The sequence below is a fragment of the Centruroides vittatus genome, unplaced genomic scaffold, assembly GCF_030686945.1.
Source record: "Centruroides vittatus isolate TY-2023 unplaced genomic scaffold, ASM3068694v2 contig_329, whole genome shotgun sequence".
Lineage (NCBI taxonomy): Eukaryota > Metazoa > Arthropoda > Arachnida > Scorpiones > Buthidae > Centruroides > Centruroides vittatus.
Window position 1 is genome coordinate 4,488,812 of NW_027122113.1, and position 26,393 is coordinate 4,515,204.

The 26,393-nt window shown below is 27.8% G+C and overlaps 1 protein-coding gene across 2 annotated transcripts in view; it reads left to right on the forward strand.

Moving 5' to 3' along the window:
* The first annotated feature begins 5,952 nt into the window (after positions 1-5,952).
* Positions 5,953-26,393, forward strand: part of LOC136973825 (kielin/chordin-like protein) — a 39,054-nt gene continuing 18,613 nt past the window's right edge. The window contains exons 1-24 of one of the 2 annotated variants that reach the window (XM_067268603.1): positions 5,953-6,298; positions 7,624-7,727; positions 8,146-8,280; positions 8,414-8,681; positions 8,897-9,015; positions 9,087-9,298; positions 9,822-10,354; positions 10,425-10,682; positions 10,768-10,953; positions 11,819-11,968; positions 12,665-12,921; positions 13,213-13,302; positions 14,911-15,049; positions 15,138-15,302; positions 15,378-15,585; positions 15,652-15,761; positions 18,055-18,147; positions 18,216-19,992; positions 23,526-23,716; positions 23,820-23,899; positions 24,028-24,124; positions 24,191-24,441; positions 24,509-24,596; positions 26,231-26,307. In XM_067268603.1, coding sequence (XP_067124704.1) covers positions 6,232-6,298; positions 7,624-7,727; positions 8,146-8,280; positions 8,414-8,681; positions 8,897-9,015; positions 9,087-9,298; positions 9,822-10,354; positions 10,425-10,682; positions 10,768-10,953; positions 11,819-11,968; positions 12,665-12,921; positions 13,213-13,302; positions 14,911-15,049; positions 15,138-15,302; positions 15,378-15,585; positions 15,652-15,761; positions 18,055-18,147; positions 18,216-19,992; positions 23,526-23,716; positions 23,820-23,899; positions 24,028-24,124; positions 24,191-24,441; positions 24,509-24,596; positions 26,231-26,307 — 5,655 coding nt within the window. In that variant the 5' untranslated portion in view covers positions 5,953-6,231. Of the gene's footprint in view, positions 6,299-7,623; positions 7,728-8,145; positions 8,281-8,413; positions 8,682-8,896; positions 9,016-9,086; positions 9,299-9,821; positions 10,355-10,424; positions 10,683-10,767; positions 10,954-11,818; positions 11,969-12,664; positions 12,922-13,212; positions 13,303-14,910; positions 15,050-15,137; positions 15,303-15,377; positions 15,586-15,651; positions 15,762-18,054; positions 18,148-18,215; positions 19,993-23,525; positions 23,717-23,819; positions 23,900-24,027; positions 24,125-24,190; positions 24,442-24,508; positions 24,597-26,230; positions 26,308-26,393 lie in introns of those variants that run through there. The other variant, XM_067268604.1, reaches the window with a different exon arrangement.

The window sequence follows — 26,393 nt, forward strand, 5'->3', positions numbered from 1 at the left end:
ACGCCCCTGAAGAGAAAAATAAGAAAAATATGAAATTGTATACGGGAATTCTTGCTGAAGAATTGAATCTCTTCAGGGAAAAGACTGGAATCTTCATAAACGATATACATATAATGTACAAAATAGCTAATCAAAAAACTAAATTTGGGATAGACTACAAAAAGCTGAAAAATGATGCATAATGCAACATACACAAAGGATACAGGAGCAAGAATACCGTATATTTGAAGAATTATTGTATGCAACACATATGTGTATTGTACGAAACTCGAATGTTTGCCATACAAGATGTATGGAGTTTTGCTTCTTCATTTATACGATTCGTGCACAGAATTCCCGGTTGGATTGGAACCACCCACAAAGGTTTCTGCACTCTGAGATATGCACAGACAGGATACGTTGGCCTCTCTTCCTCTTAACTCCTAAACAGTCGGTATCATCCTATTTGTCTTCGAATGTGGGTTAAACGACCCTGATGCAGCTCAGGGCTCATTAGGATAGCCAGTTTGTGCGTCCGGATTTTTTTAATAACCGTCTAATTACTTAAGTGGGTCATGTGTTCGATAATAGTTAAAATTTTAAACTGGAAGAAACAACCGTATCAAAACTTCTAGCACCATGCCAACAAATGGGAAAAGAGGAGCTTCCTCGCAATAATCACGACTTTTGCATAAAAACTAGACATCTGACTTATATTTAAATTGCTTATCATTAAAGTCCATCACGATTAATATGCCAATAAAGGTTACTGACCGAATACGCTTATTAAATGCTCATTAACGAAGCATCTTTTGCTTCCGTTCGGAATGGTACACACCACGCTCCATTCGAAAGTGAAAATACTCATACACGCGCCATTATCTCCATCTTCATCTGTACTTTTCTTTATCTAAATGTTGAAGTTTTTATTTACCACACACACACACAGTTCGTCTTAAACAGGTTAAGAAAAAGTAGTCTACATTAATCTTCCATCGTTAAATTATTATTTAATTGCTAAATTATTGACTAAAAGTTTTTAAAGTAATTACAGTATTATTTTTCTTTTTTAAAATCCTTGTTTAATATTAATGCAACGTTTTCGTTAATAGATGATATTTTAGGTCTTTCCAAGGCATGGATGCAATATGATAAAAAGTTCGAAAACATAATTTTAATAGTGTATCATTTCATAAGTATTACTCGTCTCATTTAATTAAAATTTTTCTTGTTTTCTTCTTTTTTCTTTAATTTTCTGTCTTCTTCTTGTTAGACAACTTACGTTCTAGCTTACTTTAAAACTGGTAAGTACATTTATGCTTTGGAACAGGTGTACACGTGTTCGTGTCAGTTCTTTAGCTCTTTGGCATTGAAGACAATAAACAGCTAAGGCACTTAGCCTATAACACATCAGAATGTCAAAAAAATATAATAGTACTCTAGTAAAATATTCTCTTTTATTGGCTTTTTGATTAGAATACATTTTTACTAGCTAAATTTAGAATTTTATTATAATGTACACATTAATGGGAATATATTTCTTGAAGGTTTGTATGAATCTAATTAAATATCTAATATTACGGATTTCAATGCTCTTTCTCATTCTTTCAAATTCTTATCCAAGATATGTAAAAATGTATGTATTAATCTTCTAAATGCAGCATTAAATATCTTATAGTTATAAACCATTTAAACTTATAGTGCAACATGACTGAGAATTAAATATGAACTTTATTGACAGAACTATCAAATAATAATAATAATACCAATAATTTATAAAATTTCTTGTTGAATAATTATTTATCATTTATTATAATCCACAAATCCCAAATAGTAATTTTTATGTCTGTATAATTTTATTTGTATGTAATTTTTGAAACGATGTATATAAATTTAATCTCTCAAAAATTATTCTGTAGCAGAGTTATATAATAGCAAACGATATATATTTACATAAAGACCATGTTTAAATATAATATGCCAATTTATACGTAGATTTTCGATTAAAAAAAAAATTATCGATAAACTCATGCCCATACGCCATTTTAAAACAAAATGGCGTATGAATATTTCTAATTAGTATTTGTTCTAATTAGCTATCTAAAGTACAACATTCTTTGAAAACTCATGTAATAAATTAAAGCAGTTAATTAAATATAAAACAGTGCAAAATTTGGATGAAAGCCCATGTTTAAAAGAATAAGAAATTGTTTATTAAAATGCTTAAAACTCGCTTTTGCTCGCTTTTTAAAATTTTGTTTATTCGATATCTGAATAAATAAATAAATATAAAATAATTACGGAAATAAAAACGTGATAAATTATAATAAATAATATATATATATATATATATATATATATATTTTTTTTTTCAATTTTTTCTTAGGAAAATTAAGTTAATATATAATTTATTTTATTAGGCTATTGAACACAATTTATGGAAAAAGATAAACTGAACCACCTTATCATATAAATTCACGAGGCGACCGAGAATGTCCCGAGTTCGAGTATCAATATTAAATTCGCCAGGGTATAAAGTACGAAATTTATGCGATTTACCTTTATCTACATATCGGTAATTCTAATTTACAGCTGCTCCAAACGCGTGTATTCAGGACAAGCCCCAGGCATTTGTCGTGCCTTGGGCGTTTACCCTCCCCCTTTCAGAGGTGTAAATTATAGAACACGTAGAATTGTCCATAGACTCTTCTTCCTTTAGAAAGTACATCTTTACCCCGGAGGAACAAATACTAAACAGTGTTGTTACAAGCAATGGGAAAAAATAATAATAATAATTCCAAATTAGCATCAGAAATCTTTAATTACGAATATTTTTAATTATTTCTTTATAACGATAAAAATCAATTATTAATTTTTAAACACGTAGACGAACATATTGTATATTATTCAGGTCATAATAATTATATGTATATCTTAAAAAATTAAAAGGATAATTCCGATATATCGAATCAGACCATCTCGCTTCTGTTTCTTTGCATCAATAACTGCAGAAGTCGTTACGCGCGACTTATTTATTCATTATATTTTCTATTATATCTTATTATTATATTTATTTTAAATACATTTTTCTTTATTAAAAAAATAATCAATAGATGGCGCCATTTGATATGGCAAATTTAATACATTACAAAAGATATGACAGCGAAATTGACTTATTTTGAAAGAATTTAGATCCAAAGACGCACAACAAAAGAGCTAAATTGCTATAACAGGTCTGGTTTTTTTTGGCAGAAACTGAATTTTACTGAATTTAGAGCCTAAGGTCTTAGGCAAACCGGGCAATTGTCCGGCGCCCCGATCTTACAGAGACTCGTAAATCGACTCACAAATTCTCATACTGAACGTAGTGACATTTTCAGCTTCTTCTATAGTAAATATAAATAATAAAATTACGAACTCTTGGGGCCACGAAGGCAAATTTTGCCTAAGGTCCGAAATTTCCTTAATCCTGCACTGAATGAATTGTACCTTACTTCAATAAATTAGTCCGAAACCTTCTCGTACGATGAGTAATGGAAAATGACAGGAAGCAATGCAACTCGTGTCACAATAATCTTTTCGATATGATCGTTAATATTTCATGTATAAAATCCTCCATGTACAAATTATGAAATGCGGGCGATATTTCGTTACCAGTAGTACGTCTTTTGCTAGTAAACGCATTGCTATTTATGGCTCTAAAATTGTATCATTTATCTTGCTAGAAAAGCCATCTTGTAATAAAATTATTTTATAGGCGGATGAAGGCACACATCTAAGTCCCTTCATCTGCTGTTACAATGGATAATCGTTTCGAATATTTAACTGGCATAGATTAAATCGGTAGTCGATTGTTATCTAGAACAATATATCTGGATGAAAGTCGAAAGAAATAATTAGAAATAAAGATATTGCTAATCTTTAATGCCAATTTTCTGGCTAATTTTATTACACGGATTCACATAAATCGTTTGATATTGCAATCCAATAACTTAGATGATAATCTTGTATAATTTAGTAATTGTAACTGACTAATATATTGTCCAATCTGAAGAACAATCTCAAGATCCAGCCTATGTAAGGCCTCAGAATAGGATATAAGATTAAGAAAAATATCGTTAAGCCTGAGAAAGTGGAGAAAAAATGAGGCCTTCTTTATATGGGATTTATAAGAACCCGAAGCAACATTTTATGTGGCCTTTAGCATCGAATCATTGCAACAATTCGTAATATTTTCGTTCCCCTTGAAAAATTTTCTTTTACGAGTATCATTAACGGATTTTAATAGATGAAAGGTGTTAATAAAACGATAAAATCTTCTTATCTTATTAAAATAAATCAAAATTGACCTATATTATATATAATAAATAAAATATGGAATTGTTCCAATGCACTCGCTCCATTCGTATATGAAAAATAAATTTAAAAATGAGTAAATAAATAAATTCATTGCCAAACGAAAATATAATCTTCTGTAAAAAAAGTGTTAGCAGTATGATATCCGAGATATATTTTAAAAAAAATAATAAATAAATTCCAGACTGATAAGAAAAAGAAGAAAAAATAGAGGAGGAAAACACGAATTTCTTCTAAGAGGGGAAAAACCAGTAGGATTAAAGTTATAACATGTTGTGTTTGGACGTGGGATTTAACGTTATCAGTTCCGTTATCTTTACCGATCTTTCCTGATACAAGCTAACTTTACACGAACAAGTGTTTCTGCTGTATTTTGACAATATTTAGAGCTCGGCGACACTTGTAGCTTGTAATCTTTACGACTCTGAACTGAATCCGAGTAGTTATTCTGGCAAAAACAGGAACGGCCACCCGAGGGTCAACGAAACTATCATTCACCGTATTCCGCTGGGGTGGCCCTCGGATTTTTCATAATTACCGAATTAGCCCATCTCCCGAAGAGTTGTTTGAAATCTGATTCAGATCCAGAAGAAGTTACGTAAATTTATGTTTACACATTAAGGGCGTAGAGTATTATATACGACTATTAAATATGCTAATTGATATCGAGTGACATAAATAAATAAACCATACTCCGATCTGACCCTCGGAAATCGGATCAGGGCATTAAATAATAGATTGTTTTGAACTTTTTATCGTACTTAAATCCCCGAATGTTTATCCATAACCCCAGATGTTGAGAAGTTTGACGTTGCGGGTCTCGACACTACCATTAATTGAGGGGGCCTGATTTGCACGTAGGTTAAGTTAAACAAACTGCAGCTTAGGGCCTCACATTTATACACGTAACGTTATTTGGTAGAGGAGAAGGGCCTGTTATGTCTTATCGCCTAGGGCCATAACAAGTCTAAGTCCAGTCCGATTAAAAGTATACACAAATTCAGAATTTCTGGATCTGTCATCGTGCAGGGAATAGAGATAAATATTCTATTCTTTGGGGTGTAATTTTCCATTAGATATATTTTTATTTTTAAAAGAAACTTTACTCCGAATTGCTCTTTTTTTAATATAATTCTTAAGGGTGCGAATATGATAACCTTTTCAATTTTTATTCCACCATTTTTTCTGTTACCATACAAATCTCATGTACTCATTAACACTTCGAATGAGCACAATATTTACGTGTCCTGATTTTGTCTGTCATCGCGTCAAAATTATAAATGACACACTCTTATCTTTTTATGGTCATCGACTTTACTTTTTTGAATTTATTATTATTTTTTTCTTTCTTTCTATTTTTCCATTAAACGAATGCATCGCGACCAGAACCATTTTGATGCCAAAAATTTCCATAGAAGATACAGATTTTAATCTTTATCCATCTTTAATTCGAAATCAATCTCATACACAACACTGTTTTTCTTTCAACAAAAGAAAAAAAGATACTTGCTATCTGTCATTTTAGAATCATATCAATACCAACTTTACCACGTGTTGTAGTTACGCTGATGTTTTCCAGATGTTAAATTTGTCAACGTTAATTTAATTTCTGTTTAATTCAATCAAACTTTAATACTGTGTATATAAAAAACGATTATAACATCGGGACATAGTTTTTTCCCGGACTTTAGGAATGTTGAACCGAGTAGAAAAAATGGTTCTGATGAGAGACGCCATTTTTTTTTACATATGTAAGGCCTATTAAGAAATTCGATTCTCGAAAAGGGGGGATACATATCTGTTTAAATTCGGTGCTGTAGACCAGAAGGGGCCGGAAACACTCGAGCCAGGCTAAACAAAGGTCAGGGTGTTCTGTATCGCTACAGTAACCACAAGATGGAACATGTAAGATGGAGGAGCCTCTTAAGTTTAATTCTAGTAACAAAAATAATTGACTGTCAAGGTGAGTCGTCCATCAGTTTTTCATTTTTTAAAATAAATGAAACAGAAAAATCTCTCATACAGATTTTGTTTAAGATTTTATTCATAATTAAAGATAATTTAAAATGTTCTTAATGCAGTTTTTAAAATATAAGCTATAGAGCCGAATTTAGTTCTTTCAAATTCGTGAGCTAATTAATAATTTTGTATATAAATAAATTCAGGTTAATTCCCTCTCCTTAATCGTATTTGGAATTAATTACATCCTTAGTAATAAAAATGTTCCTTAAGGCTATATTATTAAATTAGCATCAATTGATACTGTACCAGAACTGATTTAAATATATCACCGCTGATGTAAAATTATATGATATTTTGAGCCTTTTCCGGGCCTTAAAAGGAAGGGAAAATTTTATTTAAAAATAAATTATAATAGACAAAAGCTTGTTATTAACATTACAAACACGTGGACGGTATGCAAAAATTCGGTATAAATAAAATAATTTTTTAATCTTTAAAATAAAAAAATTTGAATATTTTTCCATGTTTTTAAAGTGGTTTAAATCAGCTGGTATGTTTAATTAATTAATTAATTCTTTTATTGTAATTTATTTGCGTGTCACATGCAACGTGGCTTCACCATTACTAAGTTATGTCGCGCGCCGTCACGTAACATTTTTCCTTTTCTAGGATAAAGGCCTATAAAAATAATCATCAAGTTATCTGCTTGTTAAAATCACTAAGCTTATCGTCTCGATTAAAATCATTTTCTTTGATAATTTCGAGGTGAACGTAAAGTTTTAAACGAGATTCTTTCAAGGTGAAGTCACCTTGAAAGAATCATCAGATCCTGGAAAAAAGCGTTAAATGTACGAAAGATTATAGAAAATATTAAATTATTATTTAGATAATTAATTTCTACACTAATTTTCAATATTAATGTGAAATGGGTTAATTTTGCTCTAACATTTGTAGATGATTATGGACAAAGACTCATGTCTTTGTTCATAATCTTCTATATAAAGATCCAAAAAAAAAAGAAATTTGAGAGTTTAAAATGTTCCAATTTAAAATTGTAATAATTCATTCACTAAGCTTCAAATAATTAATAAGTTTTTAAACACTTAATTAAAAACACACACTAAACAGTGTCTCTACAATGGCCACATTTAATGTATGAAATTATTTAAGGGGATATTTGTTTATTATTGAAATTTACATTTAATTTTGTAAAAGTATTCATTCAAATTTTTGAGTGTAAATATACAATTGAAACCATTGAAGTATAAATATTGAACTGAAAACAATTATATATATATATATAATTTCTTTTCTTTTCTCAATTAGGATCAAATAGGCTCAATGAGAATCCAACATGTGATGTTAGAATTGCAGATTTGACAGGAAGGCTTAAAAGTTCACAATATAAAATCTCTGAATTGAAGGAACAGGTAAGTAAAAGAGAAAAAAAAATTAAAATAGCAGTAATCAATTTAAGAACTGATTTAATTATGATACACATTAATTACATATGTTAATACATCAAGTTTTTTAAGCTTGGTTTACAGTTATTAAACATTATTACAATTATAAAAAAAGCAAATAAATTAATTATGTAGAAGTTCTACACTTTAGCATGTTCTTACTTCATATATCTTTATTGATCCAAGTAATAATAAAAGATTCAAGCCTTTGAACCATAACAAAGATATATTCAATTAAACTAGACAAGTACTAATAAATCAAACCATTATTCTTTATGACAAGATTTAGATTGTCCTACATCAGTCTACTAAATAAAAAAGTAGATTTAAAGCTTGTTATTTTGAATGTTTAACTAACCCGCAAAATTTATATTTTTTCCCATAGAATGGCGTATTCAATAATTTCATCAATCGTCTGAAAGAACATTGCATTTGTCTGCCTCACTGCTTATACAATAATAGTATTTATCAAGATGGTGAGATGTGGAATCCTCATCCTTGTCAAATTTGTCAATGTCAGGTAAGAGTTTTATCATTTATTTATGTCTTCAATAAATTTTCGGCTTTTAAATATAGCATTACTACATTAATAAATTACATTTCTTAGGCAAAATTTTACAGATATAGTAACAATTATATACTTTTTTTTTAAGTTAGGAAAAGTCAAATGCGAACAGTTACTAATGCCGGGATGTCACGACCCGTGCGTTCCTAATCCGTGTCGGAACGGAGGATTATGCCGCCAGAAAGGAGATTATACAGATTTTATCTGCCGATGTCCGGCTACTTATGTTGGTCAATTCTGTCAGTTTAATATCAATTTTTGTATTTATTCAAAGAGATATGGGGATTGCCACGAAAATAGAATAATGTGGTATTTTAATAGATTTACACAGAGATGCGAGGAATATGTATATTCGGGTAATAAATTTTATTTGTGATGATTTATTTTTTTTAAGTAAATGTTTTCTTAACTTTTTACTTGAATATTTTATTCTGAATTTTGCTAACTTATGAACTTAATTGATTTTTTTTTCAATATTTTTTATAACTCAGTTATAAAATTGTATACTTGTGCAGATGAAAGTATTTGCTTATTTTTTTAATTTGAATTTTTAAAATATTATGAAATAAAGGATGTGGAGCATCTCCGAATAGTTTTGCAAGTTCCACTGAATGTGAAAAAAGATGCATATTTGGCTTATGCTGTTTTCAAATCTCAAATAATCCTAAAATTACAGATCTTACTTGCAAAGTGAGTAAATAAAGTAATTAATTTTTTAAATTACACTAGATTAATTTAATTTTTTTTTGTTTATTATGTAGGAGGAATCAATATCTGAATGTCAAAAATTACATTATAATAAAAATTATGAAGTAGTTGCATTTCATCCTGGAGTAACTTGTGCACAGGAAAAATGTTTAATGGTAGAAAAAGGTGGATGTCAAATTGGAAATAATTTCTATTTAAAAAATACTGATTTTGATCTGGGTTGTGAAAGATGTCATTGTAATAGTTATGGAGCAGTGTTTTGCAGGTATCCGAGTATTTATGAAAATATTTTATTTTATATTTTTTTTTATCAAAACATAAGACAAAAATAATATGTATTATCTATGTTTGTTTTCTTAGAATATATATTTGTGTATAGATCAGGGGAAGGCCCAAGGGATTCAAACCCCTTGCACTTTATTCTTTGTGCTGTGTTTAAATATTAAATTAGTGTATTAAATTATTAATATTATTAAATTTTTTAGATAGTTTAATTAATGTCCCTAACACAATGGGAAATATTAATGTTAATATAATGTGCATGTTCATGTGACATGCGCATTTTCTTTCTTTCTTCATTGACTTTGGGTCTCCCTGAAAAAAATTCTATCTGTATCCCTTGATATAAATTTTATACACACATTAAATAAATTTAATATTTATTTATAAATTATTTTATATTTAAAAAAAATAATTTACATGTAATGCTAAAATTTGAAAATATCCAATAATGCATTTTAAATAAATGCTTTTATTAAAATTTTAAAGTTATATTTTTTATTTTACAGTTGTAAAAACATAGCAATTAGAAAAGAGATAAGAGATTTAACTTTTAAAGAAATTCAACTCTTCCAAATTGCAATTAAAGAAATAAATGATGAATGGAATCAATTTGTTGAGATGTACAGTTCATATATAATGCACTTTTACAACAATAATTATTTTTTATTATGGAATAGATTATTTTTGAAGCATGTAGAAAAACATCTTCAGAATTATGCTTGCCATTTGACAATACCATACTTTGATTTTACTACAGATGTGGGAAACTTTTCAGATTCTTTTATTTGGCAACCAAATTATTTTGGTGGAAATGGTGAAGGTGATGAACACTGTGTTCCCGATCATCCCTTTCATAAAAAGGATTTTAATACAAAACGACGTTGTCTTCAAAGGAAATTTAATCCGAGCATTCAGATTCCGAATATGATAGAAGTAGAAATAGCATTGAAAAATGATAATTTTATAAAATTTAATATGGCTATGAAGAATCTAATTGGATACATTCATAATTTTATTGGTGGAACAATGGCTACTTTAGGTTTGTTTTCCATATTTCCTTATTTGATTTTAATTTGTATATATATTTTATTATTTAATTTATCTTTTAGATGCTCCAAGTGATCCAGTTTTTTATATCTTACATGCTTACATTGATATGTTGTTTTGGAAATGGGAAAATTTGCATAAATATAAAAAAAAATTGAGTATAAATTTTGACAGATTAATTTTTCCCTTTAACATATCTTTGGGAACAATATTTGACTCTAAACAGAACCTATGTGTAAGTTATGCTTTGCCTTCTAAAGGTCATCCCTGCAATTATACAGATGAACATGATTTTGGTCCTGATGGATACAATTTTAAAGGTAATGTTATCATTCCTATGATTTGTACAATTCTTGAAGATGTTTAATGGCTCTATTCTTTGATAATAATCAAAAATTATTTTAGGATTTGATAGACAAGGATTTGATAGGGATGGCTATGATAATGAAGGATACAATATATTAGGCTACAACAGGTTCGGTCAATATGATACAAGAAATATTTTTATTTATAATGGATACAACAAAGAAGGATATGACAGAGCTGGATATGATCGTAGAGGTTATAACAAGTATGGATTTCATAAAAGTAGTAAGTTTAAAATTATTTTAAGTTATGTTATTATTTTTTAGCATGAATATTTGGCATGAAATCCACATTGTCCTTTCAAACTTTAGAGCTTTCCAATGTTATCAAATTTTCTGGTATAACTTATAAATAATCTATTAATATGTACAGTACAATAAATATATAGATTCCTTTTTTCAAATTATACTACAAAATGATGATAAAAAAGATATATATATATATATTTATAAATTACTGACTGATAATATGAAAGTGATTGTGCTTCTGCAAGTGTAAGTGTAAGTGTTGTGTAAGTGTAGTGAAAAAAAATTGAATTTTAATAAGTTATAGTTACAAGTAATTTTCATTTATTTTAAATAAGGAATATATTATCCAATAATGAAAGATTTATGACATTTAGATATACAGTAGAGCATCGATTATCCGACTTAATTGGGGACTGGGGTTGGTTGGATAACTGAAAAGTCGGATAACTGAAAAGTATGAAAAAATACATTATTAGTATAGTGTATTAGGCCTGGTTTAAATACTAGACTCCCTTTCATGGTCAAGCCTGTGCTGCCAGCTAAAACATACAAAAATTTAACAAAAATAATATTAAAGTAGCCAAGACATGACCAAATATTGTAGCACCACATCACTAGCGGACATTTGAATTTGCCGACTAGAACGCGGTCGGTTAACTAATAAGTCAGTTAATCGGGGGTCGGATAATCGATGCTCTACTGTATATTTAATAATTTTTAAACATCAAAAAGATTTATTTTTTAGTTTTCTTTTAAAAGTGCAATGTGTTTCATTTTTCTTTTTGTTATTTTTATTATTACTTATGATTTCGGTAATCAAGTGTATATAAATTATTTTACAGGTTATAATCGAGAATGTTACGACATAAAAGGATACGATTGTGAAGGTTTCAATCGTTATGGATTTAATTATAAAGGTTATTGGAAGAATAGCATTGACCATTACATTGAAAAAAATCAAACAGATTATGGTGACTGTCTTATATCTGGTGGTATGTAAAAATCTTATTAGTCTGTACCTGTAAGTAAAAATAAATAAATAAAATAATAAAAAGATGATAAGGGAAATTTCAATCAAATGTATAAAGATTTTCTCTTTGTTTACTGTTGAACAGAGTTTTCATTATTTCTTATTACAAATTACAGTATTTTTAGTAAAATATATATTGTTCAAAATTAATGTTATATATTTAATATAGATTTACACAAAAATTTTAAAATTTGTATAGATATACAGGTATGTATTGCTTAATGACATTGTTTACTGTATATACAAGTACAACAGACGTTCAGTAAGATTATAATGGAGCTAAAAAATTACAATTCTGTTACATATAGTCTATATGAGTAGCAGACTTTATCATATACATTCATTCTATGATGATCACTTAATTATGAAATTGTTTAATTGCCTATTTCTTGGAATGTATCACTATAGTTAAGCTGCACATATCTGCAATATGTTTTGTAATAAATAGCTAACAATATATAAATTATTAAAATATTGTCAACTACATTGATATCAACATTGCAATATCTAATATAAATACCAAATAGGTAAATACAGGAATAAAAAGCTGGAAAATTTTATTGTATTGTTTGTTTATTAATTTTATTTTCAATACTAGTAGTTTTCAGCTTGGAATTAAATGAATGAGTTAGCATTATTTTTAATTTTACATTATTAGATATGTCTGAAGAAGGATTTGATCAATATGGATATGATAAAAAAGGATTAGATAAGAATGGATGTAGTTATGGAAGAAATGGACCATTTGTTTTGATTCAAGCAAGTAAGATTAGAAATATAATTGAAAAACAAACTGAGGAATTTTTGAGCAGCATTTCTAGAACTTGCCACAAAGTGCAGTCTATGCCAGAAAATTGGAAATTGCTTATATGGAACATTGATATTGAAGATGATATTAATCTATCAAATACAAGAGTAAATTGTTTTTCTTTATATATTTAAAATGTTTATTGAAATGAAAATTTCTAATTTTAAGTGGATTATTACATTATTTATTTTAAATTTTTAGTATTCTCTTACAATGAAAAAGATTTTTTCCTTGTTTCATAATGTTTTTTTAAAATTTTGGTTTATTAATTATGCTTTCAAATTTTAATTAGACTTAAATTATTTAATTATTTTTAATTGCGAAATAATAATTATAATTTATTCAATTTTAAATTGTTTATTTATTCATTTACATAAAATCATGTTTAATTTTTGTAGGAAAATGGTTTTTCAAAATCTATATGGTCGGAACGATTTTGTTTTGATACCGATGTGTTCTTATCTGAATGTCCTTGCAAAACCGAATTGGTAAGAATATTTTAAAGTGCGTATGAAAGCATTACAAATAAACATATTTTTACTAAAACATTTAAAAATTTAAAATGAAACATTCACTAAAATTATATAAATTGTTGTTTAGAGTTAAATTTTGCATTACAACTGTATAGAAATAAATATACAATTAAGTTTTAATCTTATAATTCTACTGATCAGTTGTTGTATTAATATTCTCTCCAGTAAAATAATAATCATCTCAAACTGTTGATTATTATTATTTTTCTTATTCAGAAATAGGAGAATAAAGATTCTTTTATAAATTAATTCTTTGCTATTGTATATTTCATTTCTCTTGTCACTTGTCACAATATATTGATGTATTAAATCATAAATCATTTTAGATTGATTCAAATTAAATTAAATTCATGATAAATTGATGTCATATGATGATATTTCTTTTTTGGTTTTGTTCTGTTTGGTAGAATATTTATTTTTGTTTTGCTTTTAACTTATTTGACTTTATTATTCTATAATAAATATTATGTTTATTATTAAGATCAATGTCAAACAGAGTAACAAAACAGTTTTTCTTGTTATAAAAATCTATTGGCTAAGTTTTTGAAAGTTATGAATATAGTAGCTTTATTGTTCTTATATGTTCATTCGTTTTAAATGGAAACACTACTTAATAAAACATACTGGATCTTCATGGGTCTGTTTGACCCATCAATATCCAATATGTTTTATTAGGTAGGTTACCATTAACATCAATAAGTCTATTGGATTGGCTAATCTATTGAATTCTTATTAAATTTTGTTTCTGCTCACTTAACTTTAATAGCATTAAATGGTAATGGTTTGATATTAAAGAAGTTGTTAAAAAAAAAGATATCTAATGCTTCTGATCAGGGCCAGAGGAATGCTCTAAGCAGTGTATACAAGACATAGAGGCGCTTGATGCCAAGGGTACCAATGAGAGGACATCTCAGATGCAAAAGGAGAATTTAATTTTCCCTAAACTTTTATTTTATTTATGTTTTTGTATATTTAAATTATACCTATTTTTAATCATTACAGTTACAGATAAGCAATTAAGTTTTTAAGATTTAAAACAAAATGTTTCGTTTCAAATAGTCCAGGAAATAATGCTAAATCTCCTTCTGAATGGCCCTGATTTTTAATGTAATCATGGTAGTGTAATGTGATTAGTTTTAAATAGATTAAAAACAGATTAACTTATTACAATAAATTTTTTTCTATGGGAATTCTGAAATATAATATTCAATTAGAATGCTTTTGAAAGAAAGAAAAAACAAGTTTCAAAATTCTATAATAGTTTCACATAAGATTATATTTTCCGTAAGATTCTTTTGCTCCTTTCGTATGCATTACAAATTACTGTATGATTATTCAAAATATTTACCATAGATAATGAATAAAATTAATTTAATTGGAGTCTGAAAGCAAATTTTGTTATTAAATATTAATAGTAAATATTTATATTGATTATATTTTATATATTCAATAAAATAATACAATTTTTTGTTTTTAATAATAATTTATTTAAATTTTATATGTAATGTGCTATAACGAATGAATTTTCTTCACTTCTTTGCAAACGGATTTTGTTATGGGCAGATATCAACTTGTGATAATTCAGTTATTTCATTTAATTGTGAACATTATTCAGAAGCACAGTATTTCTTTGATTTTTGTGAAAAATGCAATATTTATTGGTATTTAGAAGACAAACTCGTAGATTGCAGTATTTCTCCGGGTAAGCAACTTTAGCCAGATTTTATCTTTTGTGCACTTTATAGATTTTATCTCTACATTTTCAACTAGAATATTTTTTATCTTATTAGATTATTGTCAGCCCAATCCTTGTCATAATGGTGGAATTTGCATGTCTTCAATCTGGCCGACAGAACCTCAACTCGTTACTTGTCGGTGCCCTTTGGGATTTGAAGGACCTTTTTGCGAGCATTCGACAATACAAATGTGTTATTTGCCTCTAGATCATGGAAAAAGTAATTATTTACAGTAGTTATAAATATTTTAAATTCTGCTAGCCGAATAAATTTAATGAAGTGTTTACATTTCAGATATTTGTGGACAAAAACAAGAACGTTGGTATTTTAATTTACAAACTGGAAACTGCGAACGTTTTCTTTATAATGGATGCTCTGGTAATAGCAATAATTTTGATTCTTTTTATAAATGCAGAATTACTTGTATAATAGGAGCTTGTTGCTGGAGGGAGCCATTACATCCTGAAAGAAACTATGGTTATAATAAGGATAATTATGATAGGTATTTATTTATGAATAGATTTTTTTCAGTTATAATTGTAATTAAATATTTACATTATTTTACTAGATATGGTTTCAACACACAAGGATTTAACAGAAAAGGTGAAATACAAAGTGTTAATTATTCTTTTGGTGGAATTTTTGGATTGTATAACTATGATGGATATGATCATAAAGGTATTAATATTATAAATTTCTATAATTATATCAGCTAAATGATTATGTGATTAGGAAGAAGATTGCATTCATATTTTGACTAGTTTAAAATTAAATTAAAGTTCATTTACAAAATTTCATTTCTGAATTGAGAAGTTAGAATTTATCTGCTTATTTTGGTTCTTGCAATCATGTTTTGCAAAATTAGAGAAGAACTTCCAGTTCAATTTGTAATTGAAAGAAACCTGTTTTGGTCTCAATATTACAGATTTTATCTGAATCAATGTAGAAATTTCAAAAATCTAAAAATATCTATAAATTTAGAAAATAAGAAAATATAAAAGCATTATAACCAGTGGCATAGCGAACATAACTGGTGCCCGGGGCACGACACTTTATTGGCGTCCCCCTCCCCCTCCAGAAACACATATAGTTTGTCTTGGATACTATTTTAGGCGCCCCTCTTCAAGTGCCGCCTGGTGCACGATACACCCCCTTGCCTCCCTTGCTACGCCACTGATTATAACTTAACTAATTTTAGATCTTTCATTCTTTGAAAATGATTAATCATCAAAAAGAGATTACTTGACAAAATATTTTTAAAAAAATTGCAGATTATTTAATTATATAATTGATTAATTACATTTAATGAGATTATTTAATTAATGATTATTTATTTATTTATTTTTGACACAAATAGAAGCAAATTGGTTTGTAAATGCATAGAATATTTCTTGTATTGGTAGTGTTGGAAGTTATTATCAAAACTTTACACGATTATAAATTTAAAAAAGATTTTTGTTATTAATTAATATAAAAGAATCCTTGACTTTTTAAACTTTTCATAAGTTATAATTATTGTCATATTTTTTAAATAATTGTTCGCAAAATGGTTGATATCAAAGTAAAATGTTTTATTACAGAATAAATCATAATATGAATGCTAATTCTTCTATGTTTAAAATATAATATGAAATAATTATTTACATTTTATTATTTGTTTTGGATCATTAAATATATATTTGTAAAATAGCATTTTAATATTAAACTTTATTCACTTAAATATTATTAGAGTAATATTTTATATTGATGATAAATTAAACTCATTGTTAAACTGGATTAATTTTTATGTTGTCGTGGTCTCAAAATAGATTTTTATTTAATCAAAACTAGTTTTTTTTTCTAGTTACAACCTTTGTTGATTGAAATATAAATATGTAATATATTTATTAAAAGAATTTTATCTCTTCAATACATTGATACTATTCAATTCTGTAAATAGATTTGGGTCATGATTAAAGGATAAATACTGCCAATTGGCTATACACTTATCAATAACAATTATATATAATTATAAATATGGTATATAATGAAAAAACAAAATGTAAGAACAGATAAATAAATTTTGCATACAATTAATATCTTGATGAAATGCAAAATAACAGATTACGGATAGTGAATGTGAAATAACTGCTGGTAATTATGAAGTTTTCATTCAATGAAATAATTAATTATTTAATTAAAATTTTTCAAAAAGTTATATGAAATTTTCTATTTGATAAATGATGCAGAAATTCATTACAGAAATATTATTTTTCATTTATTAGATGTTGAGTTATCAAATAAACTAAAGAAATGAATTAAGAAGCATGTTATCATTAATTGTATATATAAACTTTGTAATTTTCTGTGTTTAACTTATGGGTTATGTACACTGCCATAACTAGGGCGGTGCCAGCGGTGCCCAGGCACATGGCGTAGACCCTGGAGGGGCGCATAAATGACCTGGACCAAGTTTTGGGTCATAGTTTTGGAGCGTAGTTACAGATGCTCGCACTGGGCGCATAAAAGGCTAGTTACGGCGCTGGTTATGTGTGTGTTTTAAAGGTAATTTGAAAACAGATGTAAGCCGAGAGTAATAGCAATTTTTGCAAGCTATGTACAGGAAATTATAGCAATGTCTCTACATTGCTATAATCGAGATTCGAAAGCATGTTATTTTTGCTACATTTTAAATTTATTGATTACTGAATTAATTATTTGATGATATTTGTCATGGATAATGTTTATAATTGCATAAATAATATAATATATTTTATTTAAAAATTGCTAAATATCTATAAATATAAATATTGAAATTGGTTAGAAAATAAAAAGAAAGAACATCAATGTTCTTTTGGTTTATAATGCTCATATTTGAACATAAAGTGATAGTAGCATTGTTTGTTTTGTATGAGAAGAAAATATTTTTTAATATATTTTTTAAATTCATATTAAATTTAAAATAAAAATTTTGTTTTATCATTATATTTAGGTTATGATCAATATGGTTTTAATCAGTTAGGAGTAAATCGTCTCAGCTACAATAGACAAGGTTTTCACACTGTTTCGGGTTTCAACTTAACAGGTAATAGTTCAAATTTGTTATAAATACATGGAATATCAATGAAAATGAAAGAAATTTTAATATATTAGGTTATAACATTTTTGGAGATCATGATGGAATTATTGATTATGATGAAGAGAATGGCTTAGATGAAAGTGGTTATGATCGTGCAGGATATAACTGTTATGGATATAATCGTGAAGGCTGGGATAGATTTGGATTATGTGCTGGATGGACATATTCTTGTCAAGCTATGTCATTATATGATTGTCAAAAGGCAGAACAAGAATTTCCTCAATTAAAAAGAACTATTGTAAAATTTAGTCCGGGAAAGAAATGTGAGGAAATAAACTGCAATGATCAATGTGGATGTAATTTTTTGGACAAATCTTATAAAATTGGTGAAACATTTTGGTTAGGTTGTTCTTTATGTGAATGCCAACAGTATGGTAGCATAGTATGTCCTTGTTCAAAAACTAATAACAGAAAGGAAATTAGAGATATGACTCAATACGAGATGCAACGTTACCAACAAGCAATTAAGCATCTCCAGTTTTCGAATAATAGGCCATCAAAATGGCAACAATTTGCAATTTTATATTCACAGCACTTTGGTCAGTTACATGGTACACCACAGTTTCTTCCTTGGCACAGATTCTTTTTGAGATTAGTTGAAATGGAACTACAGAAATTTGACTGTAATGTCACTATTCCATACTTTGATTGGACAATTGACACAGGAAATTTAGAATCTTCCATTGTATGGCAGGCTAATTATTTCGGCGGTAATGGAGATAGTGAAAGCGAATGTGTTCGTTATCATCCATTTAAAGAACATTACCCTCCTCATTGGACTCCATGCCTTCGAAGACAGTTTAATAATTCTATATATCTTCCAGATGCTATCAACTTACAATATATAATTAGTCATGAAAGATATGAAGATTTCAGAATAAATTTAGAAGCATCGAGTAGTCTCTTTCATCTTTTTGTCGGAGGACATATGTCTACACCTGAAGCTCCTTACGATCCAATCTTTCTGTCTCATTATGCATTTATTGATAGAATTTGGGATATTTGGAAAACTTATAAACATAATGGTGTACCACAATATCCATCTTTGCTTAGATATATCCCAATGGCACCATTTGGTATAACACCAGATGATGTATTACTTAATGAAAAGCAAATATGTGTTCACTATCTTAAACCAACTAAAGGAGCGCCTTGCAATGATTCTGAAATATTTACATTTTATAATAATTCTAAGGAAATTGTTAAAGAAGGAATATTTGATAAATTTGGTTATGATAAAGAAGGATATAAACAGAGTGGATTTGATATGCTTGGTTGGAATAGACAAGGCTATCATAAAGATACATACAATCGTGATGGTTTCAACATTTTAGGTTATGATAGAAATGGATTCAATCGTTTTGGATTGGATAGAGATGGATGTACAGTGCACGGAAACTGTATAAATAATGTCATGAATGCCTCAATTTATGACAAATATGGATATAATATATTTGGATTTGATCGAGAAGGTTATGATGCTTATGGATTTAATATATATGGATATGACAAAAACAATTGTTCTTTTTTCTATAATGGTCCATTTTATTATTTATTTAAAACTTGGATAGATGAACAGATTTATGATCCAACAAAAAGTTTAATAAATATTAAAAGACTTTGTCCACAAATTTCATCATTACCAGATTGGTGGCTAATTATGTTATGGTTTGAAAGAAACAATCAAATTGATTCCATAAGAAATTTTGAGGAAACAATGATAATTCATCATCCAGTAGATGATCTTAGTGATTATGAGATAAATTTGCCAACTGACTCGTCCGATGAAAGGTAACGCCATTAGGTTATTAATTTTTGTATAATTTTAAAAATTAATTAATGATAAAAACAGTTTTAAATAAATAAAATAACTGTTGAACACAAGAATATTATAATTAAATTAAATTTAAAAAAAACTTGTTTAAAATTAAAAATTATTTTATATTTTTTAAACAAAGTAGTTAAGATATCAATCTACTGCTCTGGGAACCAAGCATCAAATTTAGTCATGTATAAAACTCCATAAATTTTCATTGGTAATCTGTCCTGGATATGTTATGTCCAGTGGTGATATTCAAAATATTTAACAAAGGGTTTGCTAGCAGAAAATTTTTCCCTAACAATCACCAACAAACAAAATGGAAGTTTTGGCTAGAAATAAATACAATACCTTTTCTTGCGATATATCTAATAATCAGTGGCGTATTTGGAACGTAAGGAGCCCTGGGCAAAGACCAGGTAACAATAGTATATTAGTGCTGTCGACCTTTTTTTCTTATTTTTATTTTTTTAGGCAGAGAAATTTTTCACCCCGAATGGCACTGCTGATAATAGACAGATGTCATCATCTCTCAAAATACAATATCCTTTTTATTTCGCTGTCCATAGCCCAACACGTGTTCCATAGCCATCTTGTATTATCTCGCGCGCATGAGATTGTGGAATCTCTCTTATGACTGGATCTAGTTTCAAGAACTCTTGAATCGATCACAATTAAACCTCGTTTCGGTCGACATTGAAACAGTCGAGAGAGATCACACCAAGGCATAGTCCCCGACCTTGCTCACAATCTAGATTGAAATGCTCGGTGAGAACGGGGTATAAGGCTCTAGTTTAGTAGTATTACAGAGTATAATACACATATTTTAATATATTTTTTAAAAGAAACAAAACCACTGAGAAATATTACGTGTGTTTAACAAGGTTCGGGAAACTGAAAATTTTACCAACGGGTTCGGCCGAACCTGTGCGAATCCGCTGAATATCACCACTGGTTATGCCCCATCCCTCACGAACCTCACTCACATCCAAATTGTTGACTTGTTGAAACCCAAGATAGGCATGGAAAAACTACAAAAGACCCTTCTAATGTCTGTAAGGCTAAAAAAGTAAAAGAAATAATCTATACCTTCAGAACACAATAATTTAATATTTTTCTTACAAAATTTTATAAAACAGATACACTTGAACCTGTATCTCAAACACATTTATCTCAAAATTTATTTTTTCCCCTGCATTTTCAGCCTAAATTCAATACATTTTCAATGTTTATCTCAAATAATTTTCTCCCAATACCTCTATATTTCATATTACGGATCAAAGTGTTGATTACAAATTCAAAGCTTAGCAACTACATTTTGATAGCATAAATTGCAGATGAGAAACATCTCTTGCAACACAATAAATAGTTGCAATTAATACTGCTTTTCTCCACTTGGCTATGAGTCTGGCTTGCATCTTATTAGTTGAAGAAAGTCGAGCATCAGAAACTATTGACAAACTGTTTCTGTTAAGGTATGTCAAAATACCGAATACAAGAATGAACTGTACTTGCTATTGTATTAACACAATCCTATACTTTTAATCAAATCTATTACTGTTTATTATGTAGCAACTTCTCCTGTCGTCTTCCTGTATGAACAAAACCTGTATCTCAAATCATTTCTTGTTCCCATGAGATTTGAGATAAACAGGTTCAACTGTATTTAATTATGGAATTTTAATTCATACTGTAATTCATTTTATAAATTTCATAAGAAATAATAAATTAGGATTCCATGCACCTAAAGTTATATATTTTCTCAATGTTAAATATAATTATTAATAAATTGACTGGATAAAGATAAGTTTTTACTAATATATTACACAAAAATAATTGATATAACTATTTTAAAATGACTATATTTTATTTATCACTTTCATGAGCTTATTTGTATATGAAGTGGAAATTCCATAACTACTACAATTTTCTTGTTTTAAATCATGTAAAAAGCACCAAAAATTTAAGATTAACTTACATAACTCATTGTAAACGGTTGCATTAAATAACGTAGATACAAGGTTTTACGTTTATGCTTAATTTTCATTATGAACAGGCCTTCATTCCCATACCGTTAATCTTAAAATTAAACCATTGCTTTGATCGTTGACGGAATTCGAAAGGAAATTAAAGAAAGAGACATGCACAAATGTTATTAATTTAAATATTTACATTTAAATTAATGTTCACACACATATTGTATAAAAATTATATATTATATTGTATTTATATACTAAATAAGAAAAATTTCTTTAAATTAATTTTATTTTAATTTGCAAATTCTATTTTGTGGCAGCTATAAAATATAATTTTGAACAAAGGCACCTTTTATCTACAGGATGGCTTAATTTGAATAAAATTAAAATAAATATGATTTATAGCAAATATTTTTATAAATGTTTTTACCGCTGTCAACTACATGAAACTGTCCTAAAACATACCAGTAGGATTTCATGGGTTGGGTCAAGTAATGAAATTACTCACGATCGGCATCGATAGAGGCGGCCAAATATCCGTAGCATGCTAGCGAATAACAGTCCAAAACCGGCCCTGGATTATATTCACAAAACATATGGTAATATACTAATAAATTTTTGGAAAGTTTGAGGTTTTGCAAATGTTAATTACTTTTTATGATTACATAATAGTAAGTCTTTAAACAATGCAAATTCTTCTTCTATTAGATAAATGCAAAGGACAATCTTCAAACAAGATCATCCTCTTCATTTGATGGGATAAAAATGAATTATTCATTGACTCATTCAAAAAATGAAAAAAAAAAAATTAATTCAGCTAAATATTTGCTAATTTAAAGTAGTAGTTGAAATCAAAAAAATGTAATTTTTCACCAAGATATTACTCAATTACTTGTTTAAAAAATATGCAATTAAAATTAAAGGGGTTTTACTGGTAAATTTCCAATCGTTTTTTTTGCATTACCCAGTTGTTATTTTACTATTATCTTTTCTGTAAAATTTTAAATGATGTTTGATTCTATTAATGTCTTTAATGTTTTCAGATTTTAAAAATATTTAAAGACATCAAATATCATTTAAATTATTCAAGTCAAATTAGTCTAGTTTAACTGTCTAGTATACAGGAAAAAGAATTAAATGTGATAGAAATTATTTTGTTACATAAGAATAGTTTCGAATTTAAAAATTTTGTATTTTAGTGGTCTTTAAATTAAAAAAAATATCTGCATACTTTCGAAACAACCAAATAAGAGAGTAAGCTTCTCGTAAATTCAAAAGTGTCACTACAAATTAAATGTTAGTAATCATAACTTAATACATGCAATGCTTACTTGTATTAAAGAAAAATTTTTAATAAAATATTGTGTTTATTTAATAAAACTTAAATTATTTATATCTGTTTCATTTTGAAATTGAATTTTTTTATTATCAAATTCAAAATGAAACATAAAATTTACCAGTAAATAAAACAGAAATGACTATAAAATGCATTGATTTTGTTAATAACAACTTTTACTTTTCCCTTTCAGATTTTGTTTTGAATTAAATATTAAATCTGGATGCAGCTTAGGCATTGCTATTCTGAATTGTGACGATATATGTTTATCTCATTCCTGTTCAAATTTTCCAAATACAGAATGCATTCCGTATAGATGTGGTATTTGTGAAGCTAGATTTTACGATAAAAGCACGGGAAGACAGACAAATTGTTCCGAACAGAGTGAGTTTCTAATTTGAAATTTAAATGAATTTTTAAAATATTTTCTTTATTAGTAATTTAATTGTTTTATAACAGAACTCTTAAATCTATTCATTTCTATCAGATTGTATCGATGACAAAAATGTCCTACACAGAGAAAATGAAATTTGGATACATCATCCATGTCATTTATGTTCTTGTAAGGTAAGTTTTATTTACCATATTTATAGTTTATAATTAAAAAAATTCGAAAAAATATTTTAATAAATATAAATTTGTTAAGAGAGAGATATAAAATGTTTTTTATAAACAAACATTTGCTTAACTTTTAGAACAAAACAATAACTTGTGAAAAAATTCGATGCCTTTCGGATCTGAAATGCACCCATCCCATTACCGTGAAAAATCAATGTTGTTCACGTTGCGAAGGTGATATTTATATTCATTACTACGAAATTAAATTTTATTTGTTTCTCATTTTGAATGATTGTTTAGGTTGCTTCTACAGAAATAAAAATTATATGAATGGCGCTAGATTTATCGATCCTGCAGATCCATGCATGGAGTGCACATGTCGAAATGGCAATGTATTATGTGAAGAAATTAAATGCAATCCGTTACTTTGGTGTAATCTTGCAAATAGAGTAGTTCCGAAGAATTCGTGTTGTCCTATATGCGCTCAATGCGAAGAAGAAAATAATGGGTCCAGATGGAAGGAAGATAAATGTCTCGAATGCATTTGTGAGGTCATTAATTATATATCTTAATGAGCAAAATTAATTTGTCAAAATTTAATTTTGTTTATTTTTGTAGAATGGTGAAATATCATGCAAAACAAATGATTGCCCAGAATTTAATTGCTCTCATCCTAGAACATCAAATTGCTGTAAAATTTGCAATGGTATGTATTCATGTTTTTAATTGTTTAATTTCAATAAATATTTATTTGATGAAACCGTGTCTCATTCTATAATGTAGGTTTAGTAAACACTAGTGTTGTGTTGTATTCCAAAGACACTCGACTAAACTGAATAAAGATATTTGACGGAAAACTTGCCAAGTGTCTTTGGAATACAACACAACACTAGTGTTTACTAGGGTTTCTCGTTTCCCAGTCTTTTGCTTGTCCCGGGATTCCGGGATAAAAGTGAACTGTTTCCCGGGATAGAATTAATTATTTTTAAGATATACAAAATAGCTTGAAATCAAATGATATAATTATTTTTCATTTTTTTAAAGTAATCTAATACATTCTACAACCTCTAAAATCACATTAATAATGCTGTGTAAGATATATATTAAAAATTATCTTTGAATTACATAGAAATGTTCACTAATAGAAAAAATGTATTAAAGTTTGCTGGAAACTGCATACAACAACAACAAAAAAAGACTTTGAATTGAGTTGAAAATTTAAAGAAAAAATGAATTTAGATCAAACTTCTAACTTAGAAGGTAATTTTCATTTTTTAAATAAAACATTATAATAATTTACAATAATATTTTGTATTACAAGATTTTAAAAAGCAAAGATGGTCAATACTCCGATCACTCAATCTAATTCTTATTTTAGTAATGAAAAGTCTTGCTACCGAGAATGCCCTTTCCAATTCAATTGATGTGATTGGAATCGTGTTTAATGCATTTAAGAGAAAACAGATGTTATGTGTTTTTTCACCTGTAGCCTGGAAGATTTCTAGTTCGTTTTCGAGATTGTAGTACTTCTTTTGCTCTCTAGTATTCTTGATTTGTCTACCTTGGCTGCTTTAATAGCGGTATTAAGCTTGTAGCCCGATAATTCGACAGTTCATTTGTCTTTAATAATCGGGTTTATGAGGAAAAACTTTATACTCGTTTGCATCCTTGCCAATTTGCACAATCTGGCATAATGCAGTTATTGAAGCTACTGGGCATGGTTAAAAGTTAAGACAGCGTAAGCACAATTATTCCAGATATTACGGGTTCTGACAAAGAATTTTTCAGACTCCTGCCACAAATAAGCTACTCATTGATTATTGACCATTTGTAACATGCCATAACGAAGAAAAAATTTAAAAAATTAATAAGTAGGTTTAAAATTAATAAATACAAATTTATTCTGACAGTTTATGAGTTAATTATGCTTTCTATTTGCAAAATTTCCTGAACTTTAACACAAAATAAGAAAAAAGTGAATTTTTAAGAAATTTACGGGATTTCCCGGGTTAAAAGAATGACCGGGATCCCGGGATCCCGTTTGAGAAACCCTAGTGTTTATTAATTCTTCAATAAATATTTTAAAATTTAATAAAGTGGATAAATCCAAAAATGGAAAATAAAATGTATATAAACAATTTGACTATAAAAACAAAAAATGAACTAAAACTTACAGAAAAAAATTCTATTTTAATGCAAGATAGGAACCAAATTCATAAGTTTTTGTTGTATGCATAATACTTTGATATGATATTTAAAATTGTAACTTTATATATTATGAACATTATCTAATTTTATTAATAAATAATCAATTATTACATTCACATTAATTTTTTTCAGATTGCGAGTATGAAGGGATCATTATTAGAAATCAAGAAGAGTTTGCTTTGGATTCTTGCAACAGTTGTGTGTGCAAAGTAAGCTAATTTAAATAATTCAAAATTATGTTAGTTATCGTTACAATATATATATTTTATATACATTTTACCAATTCAAAAGTAAT